At 37.6% G+C, this 11,887-nt stretch overlaps 1 protein-coding gene across 1 annotated transcript; it reads right to left on the reverse strand.

Moving 5' to 3' along the window:
- Nucleotides 1-4,466: 4,466 nt before the first annotated feature.
- Nucleotides 4,467-10,708, reverse strand: LOC104905131 (endoplasmin homolog). Its single transcript, XM_010693581.4, has 15 exons — nt 10,549-10,708; nt 10,021-10,141; nt 9,718-9,871; nt 9,535-9,615; nt 9,337-9,448; nt 9,036-9,162; nt 8,808-8,946; nt 8,027-8,144; nt 7,720-7,913; nt 7,421-7,636; nt 7,166-7,331; nt 6,203-6,344; nt 5,952-6,102; nt 5,422-5,826; nt 4,467-4,900 (listed from the first exon to the last, which is right to left on the reverse strand). The coding sequence occupies exons 1-15, from the start codon at nt 10,613-10,615 to the stop codon at nt 4,661-4,663; spliced, it is 2,433 nt and encodes an 810-aa protein (XP_010691883.1). The 5' UTR covers nt 10,616-10,708; the 3' UTR covers nt 4,467-4,660.
- Nucleotides 10,709-11,887: the final 1,179 nt, after the last annotated feature.

Raw genomic sequence — 11,887 nt, forward strand, 5'->3', positions numbered from 1 at the left:
ACATCAAGTTCCAACCCATATAGTCTTTTACAAAACTGTATAAGGTAGGCCTACTTATTGAATAAGAGCTACAAGCCTCAAAGAGTAAGGGTTAAAATAATAACAACTCATTCAAGGAGAGTAATAACAAACCTTTCGGCTCTAAAGGCAATGATGTCAATGCTCTAGCTACAAGGAAGGGAGGCTATCAAAGGCCTCAAAGAACCTTCACTCCATTGGGCATAACTTTAGAAGAAGCCTTCAATAGGCTTCATCATTAGAAAGGAGCAATACAACCTATCGGTCCTACTGCAGACTCTGCACCTGAAAATACGCCCAAGAAGCTAAGTGTAACCCTAATTCCTATTGCAAGTACCACCAAGGGAATGGACACCCAACAACTGTGTGTTGGGCCTTAAAGAATGCTCTACATGATATGGTTGATAGTGGCAAACTTCCAATCACGCCGGCAGCAAAAGTCAACAATAGCAACCCCTTGGGCATCGTCTCAACACTGTATGAGGCATAATCATTTAACGCTAGTTTTCTAGATTGAGTCGGAGAGTCCCTCCCCTAACTCTCTTATTTCCTTTCCGGTCGAGTCTATGTCATTTAGGATTTTGTTTTTAAACAAGCCTTGTTAAATCTATTTCTAATTAATAAAATAAATTTTTGTTTTTCTTTTCATTTTGATTATATTAGCCTTCCATCATTTTATTTATGCTTGGAATTCAATGATGAAACTCAAATCACCTAATGATCTTGACTAATATAAAAAAAATCTGAAAATAAAAAGATAAGAAAAATGAAAAAAGGACATACTTTTGATCATGAGCTTATTCCCTCTTCATCCATCACCTTCCATAAGCCATCACCTTCAATAAATCAGCATCCTCCATTACCCTTAGCCAAAAATCATGTCAAATGAAAACTCCATCAAATATCCTTCAAACTTTCCACTACCCTAAATCAATAGCTTGTGTGCAAGCCTTCTACATAAAAATATATCAATGCCAGGCAAAAACATGAATTGTTCATATATTCATTGTTCATATATTCATTAAAGGTAATTGTTCATAAGGCAATAACTAACGGAGTTTAACGATGTTAGTCATTAAGGGTAAGTGGATGTATTTCTTTAAAAGTGAGGGGTATATGGTCAATTTCAAAATTCGAAAAGGCATATGGTGCAAAAAAAAATTATCAGTGGTATATGGTGAAAAAATCGTATATTATTTAATATCTAAATAATCTTAATAATATAATAATTATTTGTTTGATATATTATCAACAAAAAGTACATAAAAAATAGTAAAAATTAAATTGCATATAAAGATATGTAAAACAAAAAAAAATATGTCTAGCCGGTCCAAACCGGAAAATCAGAACTTTAGAAAACTTGGACTAAATACAAGTGTAAATCTTTCGGTCCAAACTGAAAAATGGGAACTTCAAAAAATCTTGACCTAATTAAGGCCCCAATTTGTAGGTTTACCTTTATGTTTCTAAAAATCTTAGAGATAGGATTGGTACTACTCTACTACCCCTCTAGCCCTACCTACAAAATCTAAGGGTCCAAGTGGGTTTCACATAAAAAGTTTATATTAGATAATATTATCATTCTATGACTAGTAAAGTACCATTCTACCCTTTACAATATAATATTATCCCATTACATATAATATTATCTAATAATTTATGATATTGTTTATCCACGTGCGCCATATAGGTCCGTTCATGAGTGGATACACTCCACGATCCGAATACTGTAAAAAGGGGGGCGGGGAAAAAAAGATTATCATGGTGAAGGTATTCGTCGGGCAGGTGAAACAGGACACATAGTGACGATCATCGGGTTGAGCAAAGAGACTATTTCATATAGGATTGGTACTGGATAGTAGAAGAAGTTGGTGCATTGGCAAGATTGATGTCGTCAATGCTCTCTATAATGGCTGTTGGTTGCTTCATGTTTAGTCCGCGTTATCATTATCAAGTTTCAACTTTAATTAAACAAATGAGTGATTTACAACGAGTGATTTTGATGAGTGAGTTTTTATATGCAAATAAAAATTTAGTATAAACTTGTATGTGATGGTAAAGACTAATTTGAACGTTTTCATTTTAACATGTTTAATGTTTTTTTGTTCCCATTTTAGCAAAAGAAAAATGTAAGGCACGTTAGGTAGATGAATAATGAACATTAGATTTAACATTAGGTTTAACATTGATTGAATAGTCGAGTACAATAACACCACCAACTATATTTTAGCCTCGAAATAAACATTATATTAAGGGGTGATACCACAAACTACTCCATAATACATCCTCAATAAATCAAAATAAAATTACCAAATATTCATAATCTTTTAAGGGTGTGTTTTGTTCACTTTAAAAATATGTTGATAGTAGTTATTCCCGATAATGAGTCACTCCTAATTCAATATGTGTTACTTTTAAGTAAATAAGTTGTTTTCAGAAAATATTGTATCTAGCGAATTGCTGGCTATTGAAACATATTAGACAAGCAACATAAAAATAAACTTAATAGTCAATTGAACCGATTTAGTTAAGAAATATTTGATTTTATATTCTTAGCCTCTCATTTAAATGCTTCCAATATTGTAATTCAGTTATATATGTCTTTGAATGATGAATTAAAAGAAGTTTGAAAAAATGAGGACAATACTAAAGCATAAGAAATCAATAATAAGACATTTTATAGCTTATAGTTACTTGAAACGTTTTTAGAAATATTGTTTGATTATAAATATTCTTATTAAACAAAAAAAAAATCTTGTAGTCTAAAAACTAGTACTTTTTTTTAAACCCGTGATAGGAAGAATTTCCTCTGGGCTACGCCAACAATATTGAAATTTTGGCTTCCACCACGATTTGAACAGAGAATTGTTAAACATCACCCCACAATTACTTAAAATTGCCATAAATTTATTTTATAGACAATTTTGCCCTTTCCTCTTTTCCACCACCCACCACCCCACCACCACCTACCTCCCCACTGCCTTTTCACCATCTCCTCTTTTCCCCACCACCCACCACCTCCCATGACATCCTCTCAATTAAAAGACAAAAAATGGCAGTACCATGGGCGAAAAACAATTAGAAAATAAACTTGTAATGTTTTTCCACACACTGCCACCACCCTCACCACCACCACCTGCGACCTCCACCGCCATCACCTACCTCCCATGACATCATCCTCCACCGCTATCACCTATCTCACCCTTCCCGTCACCACCACAGCCACCCACGCAAACTTTGAAATTTTTTAACATTGCGAACGTCCGGCCAGGACGTTTGCCCCATGGTTCGAACGTCCGGCCAGGACATTCTGGCCATAGGGTGAACGTCCTGGCCGGAATATCGCCCCATGGGGCGAACGTCCTGGTCGGACGTTCGCAATGTAAAAAAATTTCAAAGTTTGCGTGGATGACTGTGGTGGTGACGGGAAGGTGGTGGTAGTTGTGTGCGACAAAGGAAGTGGAGGTGAGGGTGGTGGAGTGAGGTGGGTGGGTGGTGGTATGCATATGGTGTTGAAGAAGGAGAGAGAAAGGGGTAATTTCAATGGAGGTGAGAAGGGTGGTGGACTGAGGTGGGTGGGTGATGGTGGCAGCCAGTAAGAGGTGAGTGGTGGTGGTGGTGGCAGCCAGCAGGAGGTGAGTGGTGGTGATTTAAGAATGAAAAAGAGAAAGATTATAAATGTAATTTCAATGTCTTTTTGGGCGATTTTAAGTAATTGTGGGGCGAGGTATAGAAGTTCAGTTTGAACATTGATCTCCCATGTGGGACTGTGGGAGATAGGAAGTCGTATCATTGGACCCACGGGTCCTTGGTGGGTGTCTCCAAAAACTAGTATTGCTTAACAAGAGCTTGTTTCAAAACCATTTAGTATCCGTAGCCCGCAACTTAAGCTTCCTCCCACATATTAATCTCACCTCAAAGATATTTTTTTTTTTACCAAGGAAAGAAAAAACTAGGCGAACCCCCTACCATAGAGGCCAACATATAATGTCCTTTTGGATCAATAGGGAAAAATCAACATCATAAGAAGGAAAAATCTCGCCTCAAATTCATTCAACCTTTTGCTTTTTAAGTAATTTTCTTCGTGTAAATGACGTATTTTTGCATAAAATATTAGTGAGTCGATGATGGGAAAGGCAGAGAGTTTCATCCGCTATAAAAGAGGTAAACCAATGGATTGAGAGCCAAATGTTGATGGTGAAGATCATTTTATGGACCATAATCATAACAGCTTTGTGTTGCTTGGAGGGATTTAAATTATTCAGACTACATCAATTTAGCTCTGGAATCACAATAATTTTATCTCAATATAACTTGATTAAATTCAACTTCTTTTAATTGGTTAAGAGAAACTAGGTTTAATTTTAAAACGAAACCCAACCTAAAACATTCTTGCGTGACTATTTGGATAAAACAAGAGCCTATACTATATTGACACAAACGAGACATTAAAACGCGCAACACATCTCATCTATTTTCTAAGGGTTGAAACAAAATTCTGTTTAATTACGTTTACAGAAATCTAGATTGAAGAAAATTTTCTTTATCCTGCGAAGGCACGGCAAAGACTCACTAAAGGCTATTCTGAATATGGAAGTCAAAATCCCATAATATGACCAATCACATGGTTTTCAAGTCATCTCTATAGTTCATCCTTCACATCATCAGCTTCGGCATTTGATGAAGAATCACCCTTCATTTCGATTTCAGGCTCCTCTGTGTCGTCTTCTTCCTCAACTGCAGCATCAGGGTTGATGCTGAGGCTAGTCTTCACGGAATCATATACGCGGGAAGCAAAATCCTTGGGGTCGTCCAACAGGAAGCCACTCTCGAAAAGAGCTGTCTGGTACATGAGCCGTGCTGTTTGCTTCACACCATCGTCCTGCACAAAAGATCGATTGCAACATTAAGCCGATAGCCCATAAGAAAAATGTTCTTAACAATCAGATAAAGATGCAGTTTTTTTTGGTAATCTTTGCACTGATGAACAGTCGAGTTTTCTAATCTGAACTCGATCAAGGAGCCAATCAGAGACCACAACAAAGCTGTGGGGTAAGTATTTCCACAAGAGTTTCCACTTACCTAGAGCGGAGTAAGTAGCAACTTCCTCTAGATTTTGTGGGAAGAAGACTTTTTGTCAACCAAACAACTTCCCAACTTTCAACTTCCCAATCCCATACTTTCTTTATGTCAACTAAACAAGCACTTGGTGGATTGAGAGAGAGACTGAGTCACTAATGTGACAAAAGAAGGTGAAATGCATACGAGTGAACATCATGGTATATGTTTTGTGTTAATAGGTTGAGTCGTTAGGCTGAGAAGTTTCGTCATGAGATTTTTCAATCGATAATAATACATACTTCATGATAACTTGCCGAATTAACAAATTTGAAGAAACCATACCTCTGGATCAGTTGCTACTCTCTCACGGAGCTCCTTAATGATGGGGTGTCTAGGGTTGATCTCAAGCACCCTCTTGCCCCGCATATATGCCTGCTTGTTTGCATCACTAAGTGTTTGTGATTGCATGATTCTCTCCATGTTCGCACTCCAACCAAATTTCGATGTCACGACAACACAAGGGGTGTCTGCTAAACGGTTACTTATCTTGACATCATCCACCTTGTCAGTAGCAAGAGCACCTTTCCACCACTTAGTCAGCTCCTTATACGACTCCTTGATTTCCTTGTCTTTTGAGTCCTTACCCAGTTTCAGACCCTCCTTGGAAACATTTTGGAACTTCTTGTCTTCATAATCCATTAGGTATTGCATCAGATACTCATCCACCGGATCAGTGAAGAAAATGACCTGCAACACAGAGAATTTATTAACCAAAATAGTAAAAGCAGAAGCCGTGAAAAGCAATAGAGGTCAAACAGACGAGAGAATAGTATCCAGCATTACAAGAAAGGCAAACACATTTCACAGGTTACCTCATAGCCTTTCTTCGAGAGCCTTTCAAGGAATGGAGATTTTTCCAACTGCTCCTTGTTGGTACCTGTTATGTAGAAGATATCCTTTTGCCCAGATTTCATTCTTGAGATGTACTGATCAAGGGAAGTCAATTTACCACCAGATTTTGTACTGTTTAAAGAGAGCCAAGTTAGAAAAAGTTGCTTCTACAAGGAGAAACACGACAATAGAATGTTCTGAAAACCGATAGAATTTTCTTCTAGCTACATACGTCTCAAATCTTAGGAGCTTGGCCAGACGATTTCTGTTTGCAGCATCCTCTATAATGCCAAGTTTGATTGACTTGCCAAACTCATTCCAGAATTTTGTATACTGACCCTTCTTCTCATCATCCTCAGCAGACTTCTCAACATCTATAATAGACATTATCATATGATTTAAAAAGAAGGCGACAGCAAGAAATCAGTGACAACCGTAAGTAGAGTTAATTACAAACCAAACCCTATACAGTTTTTATTTTGGATAAAACGCCAAAGGCTTTACAGCTAATGTAACTTTGAATAACAGATGGAGTAAAAGTATATGCTAAAATACTTAGGTCCTCAAGAATGTACCGCGATGGACAACCACTTATTTCAACCAATTAGTCTCAGGTTTTTTTTATAATGGTATGTGCAAATAAAGCACCCACAAAACTCCACATCAAGCTAATCAAAAGAATACAGAAACGAAAAATATATTGTTTCAAACTTCAATAAGTAGAGTTAATTACAAGCCAAACCCTTTACAGTTTTTATTTTGGATAAAACGCCAAAGGCTTTACAGCTAATGTAACTTTGAATAACGGATGGGGTAAAAGTATCTGCTAAAATACTTAGGTCCTCAAGAATGTACCGAGATGGACAACCACTAATTTCAACCAATTAGTCTCAGGTTTTTTTTATAATAGTATATGCTAATAAAGCACCCACAAAATTCCACATCGAGCTAATCAAAAGAGTAGAGAAACGAAAAATATATTGTTTCAAACTTCAATATAAGGCCCTTTGAGCTCATGATGGAGTTATATACTCTGTTCTGAAATAAGTGAAACACTTCTCTCTTTTATGTGAGACATTCTTGAGAGAAGTGTTTCACTTATTTCAGAATGGAGGTATAGTATGTAAATCAGGTTATCGGGATATATTAGAAAATCTAATACTCATGCATTGAGAATTGTTCTGGCTAGACATACCCTTCTTGTCCTTCCCATCAATTTCATCAGGATCCTCATCAGCGATCTTGCGAATCATGTCAAGAGCCTTCCTAATTAGCTTCTTCTTGATTGTTTTCAGACTACTGTGTTGTTGAAGCATTTCTCGCGAGACGTTGAGTGGGAGTGAGTCTGAATCAACAAGTCCCTGCCAGAAAGATTAACATTGTCAGAATCAAGCTTGAAACAAGTCAAAGAGTCAATTTATTGTAACAATACCACCAGAGTTTCCATTACCTGCAAGAAGCTGAGATACTTGGGCAAAAGCTCATCAAATTCATCAGAAATGAAAACCCGCCTGACATATAATTTGATGCTGGCTTTGTTGTTGTTGTAGTAGCTCTCATACAAATCTTGAGGAGCTTTAGGAGGAACGAAGAGAACAGCCTTGAACTCAACATCACCTTCAGCATTGAAATGGCTCCACGACATAGGCTTTTCATCACTAAAGTCCTACACCATAAAAATTTGGACACAGTTAAAAAAACAAAGTGACGCCTTGCAAAATACATGTCATAAGCTATAATTTTGCTTACCTTTGCCAACGAATGGTAGAATTTAGTGTACTCTTCATCAGTGACCTCCTTTGGGCTACGTAGCCATATGGCCTTCACATCATTCAAAAGTTCCCATTCAGAAGTTGTTTCTTTGATTGTCTTTGTTTTTGGTTTCTTCTCAGTTTCCTCGTCTTCTTTGTCTTCTTCAGAGTCTTCCTCAGAAGTTGTTTCAGCTGATTTTAGGCAGTCACAAAACAACAAGACATAAGCCTTCTATAGACCTAAATGGATATAAAGAATCAAACACATGGAATTTTCTCGAGAAGATTCAATGCAATCCACATACTGGTTTCTTCTTCATCGCTCGACTCATCATCATCTGCTGGAACCTCTTTTTCAACTTCCTTGGTTGCCCAAAGATTAATGGGGAAATTAATGAATTCGGAGTATCTCTTAACCAAATCCTGTGCATCAGAATAACCATACAATACAATTTAAGACAAACATACGAATAAACAAATCTCACCAAAGAAGACAATATTCATTGATAATGCTCAAGCTAAAGGAAGCCAAAAGGAAAACTTTGCAGAAAATACTTCAGACAGTAAGCAAAGCAGTGACTTTTATTGGGTGATACAAAAAGAGTGTGAAGAACCTCTAGAAAGAGAAACAATGACAACAGAGAAAAGTCAATATAATGCCTCAAAGGAAAAGGGGGGCGAAAAGAGAAACACATGAAGGCTGAATGGGAGAATGCATTGGAACGGTTAGAAATCGAGAGTGGACGGAAGATGAGATCCATGATAAGTTGATACAGCCCATGCAAGGGCCAAAAAATCTACTTGCATAAGACAAACTTCAAAAGAAAGCTTCAACAGAAAAAATGCTTTCTATTAGATGTACAACAATGATGAGAATGTTAAAAATAGTGACAACAATAGCATATAATCTGATACTTAATTAATCAGACAAAGCATGAATCTTACTGTAAATGTCTTCCTTAAATAACCTATGGCGTGGAAGCACTAATAATGTTTATATTAAAGCCATAGTTTCAATTTGACTTATAGTAGGTAGCATCATCTAAAAAGGTGTAAATGGCAACGAAAAATAAACAGGACACATACCTTCAATTTGGCCTCTTCTAGGTACTCTCCAGCTTCCTCTCGGAGATGCAATCTTATCTCAGTACCACGGCCTAGAGGCTCATTCCATGTGTCCTCGGAAATTGCAAATTGCCCATCAGCCTTTGATTCCCAAACATGTCTGTACAACACAGATATTACCAAGTGTAAAAGCTATGGACATTCAAAGAAGTGAGAACTAAAATGTAAGCCACAATAGCTGAAGCATACTGTTTGTCATCATTGTGTTTGCTAATAACTTCGACATAGTCAGCAACAAGATAAACCGAGTAAAACCCAACTCCGAACTGCCCGATCAGGTTAAGGTCTCCACTTGTCTGCATCTTCTCCACAAAGGCTAAACCAAAGAGTAGACAGTGGGATCAGTCTTCTACAAATACATAGCATATATTCTTTTCTAGATAGTAAACCACACAATAAGATGTGGAGGATCATTTCCCACAAGTCGATGATGCAAAAAGGTCATCAGTTTTATTTATTTTTTCCCTTCCTTCAGGGAGTAAATGATTACCTGAAGTGCCAGATTTTGCGATGGTTCCAAGGTTCTTAATGAGGTCCTCCTTAGTCATCCCTATACCTCTGTCCCTAATGGAAAGAATTTTCTTCTCTTTATCCAATTTAATCTGCAATGCATCATTCAGAAATTTCATAACCATGACTTACAACAATAGAAAAGAACAACAAGAAGAAAATTAACACTAATACTTACCAAAATCTCAAGCTTTGCGTTGTCGCCTTCACCTAGGACCTCTTTATCAGTGAGTGCCAAGAACCTAATCTTATCCAATGCCTAAAATTGCACCACAATTGCTCATTCAGTATAAGGTTATGATAGTTGAAAATCGAAATTATATGATTCCATACAGAAAATGGCAGTGATCATGACACTTACATCTGAAGCATTGGAAATAAGTTCCCTCAAGAAAATGTCTTTGTTACTGTACAGAGAGTTAATAATGATATCCATAAGCCTGGACACCTCAGCTTGAAACTCAAACTTCTGCGCGCTGTTGCGAAGCGTCTTCTTCGACATGGATTCAGATTCCCTGCAACACACATAGCCCTCGTATTCATTAGCCAACGACACGAAAAACCAACCAAAACACACACACACACACACACACACACACACACACACACACACACACACACACACAAACACAAATGAATAAATATCAAGTCCCATTCACTGCACCTTTTAACAACATCTGAATCAGTTGATAAACCATTGGGGACAGCTCCAAGCTTCTCCTCAACCTTAGGTGGATTCGCTATCTCATCCGAATCGCCTTCCGCATTGGCGTGTATTCTCCGACCTACATTAGATCCAACACAACTTTCAATCCCACCCTTTTTAACAAACCCTTTTCAAGCACATTTCTTGCAATAAACCTATAACTAATTCTCTCACTACATACAAATTAACATCACATCGCTTTAATATGAGCAACAACGAAATGAGCTTAAATCAGACTAATTAATCAAATACCCAATTCTCAATCATAAATCACTTCATAAACTACACAGATCAAACAATGTAAAAACAGCTCAAATCATACTATAACATAATCAAATCAATCAAATTCCGGTTTTTCAAAAATACCCATTACTCGATAGTATGTCATAAATCAAATTACAAACTACCCAGATCAAAAAAATTACCTAAATTTGAGATTCAAACAAAAAATGCGCAATAATGAATTCTAAAAATATTGATTCATACCCTGATCTGGAAAAAGAAAGAGGATGCATAAGAGAAAAATGGCGGACGTAAGCGTCCATTTCTTCATGGTTGCACACAACACTATGTTCTAGTACCTTCCACACAACACACTCTGTGAAATAAAAATGAAGATTTGATTTGTAAATCTTATGTTTGCAAAATTTGGGGAGTCAGGTAATTAAATAAAGTGAGGGAGTGGGAAGAGGGGAGTGAGGAAGGGTAGGGAGGTCACGTGACTAATAGGGTGCCACCGTTTGAAGCGTTTTGATTGGTTTTTGAGGTGCCAGCGTGGAGGATCGGACGGTTTATCGAGGTTTTGTTTGACGTGGCGATTTGTTATTGGGTACTACAACTAACTTAGACGTGGAGAATGAGTTTGTGAGGTTTTAAGTCAAGTCAGAATTTTGGAATTTTCCACTTAGACATAGACTTTGTAAAATTGCTTAATTGCGAAAATTTAGTCTTTATCTACCGTGATAATACCGGAACACTGCTCAATTTCAATCAGTCGATAATACGTACAGAGCTGTCAATTCAGTTACTCGAATCGGGTTCAGGTCGGGTCATCTCAGGTTTCAGGTCATGTTCGGTCAGGTCGTGTCAGGTCATTAAATCAAACAGGTCGGGTGCAGGTCGAGAACGGTCATAATTCGGTCAGGTCTGTCTCGGTTCATTTCTTCTTTCGGGTTCGGTCAGGTTCAGCGCGGTCAATTTCGGGACAGGTCATCTTTCGTGATTATGTGGTTTCGGGTCGGGTTTATAGCAGGTTTGTAGCAGGTGCTTTCAGGTTCAGGTCATGCATGGGTCGGATACTTATCAGGTGAGGACAATAGCGGTTTGGGTCAGGTTCGAGTCGGGTTCAGGTTGGTAGTTATCGGGTTATACCATACTTGGTTTCAGGTCACTTTCGGGTCGCTTCGAGTATGGATCAGGTCATGACTTTTGTCTGGCGTTGCTTCAGATTTGTATCATTATTTAAGATTTCATTGAAAATCAATGCTTGAATAGTTCATCTAGTTATATGCCTTTTTATAGTAGTGTTAGTTTATGATTTATGTTACTATGTCATGAAATCAAAGACAAGTCGAGTTATCAACAATCAACAAGTCGGGTAAAATCGGGTAACATTTAGAACCAAGTCACGTAAAATAATGTACCGGTTCACAACAGGTCTAGTCAAATCAGGTAACTGGTCGCAACAGGTCGGGTTAATGACAAGTTATGTCGAGTTATAATCAGTTTCAGGTTCGAATCGGGTTCATATCATTGTCAGGTCGGGTCATTTCAGTTATCGGTCTTTTTTGGGCAGGTATCGGTTCAGGTTCAGGTCATAGAGTAT

This window comes from Beta vulgaris, chromosome 1 (genome assembly GCF_026745355.1).
Source record: "Beta vulgaris subsp. vulgaris cultivar EL10 chromosome 1, EL10.2, whole genome shotgun sequence".
NCBI classification, from domain to species: domain Eukaryota; kingdom Viridiplantae; phylum Streptophyta; class Magnoliopsida; order Caryophyllales; family Amaranthaceae; genus Beta; species Beta vulgaris.

Coding starts and splice junctions, on each gene's coding strand:
- LOC104905131 (XM_010693581.4), bottom strand. CDS start 10,615: ATGAAGAAATGGACGCTTACGTCCGCCATTTTTCTCTTATGCATCCTC. Junction 9,872..10,020: donor GATTCAGATGTTGTTAAAAG/GTGCAGTGAATG, acceptor TGTGTGTTGCAG/GGAATCTGAATCCATGTCGA. Junction 6,345..7,165: donor TGATGGGAAGGACAAGAAGG/GTATGTCTAGCC, acceptor TGTCTATTATAG/ATGTTGAGAAGTCTGCTGAG.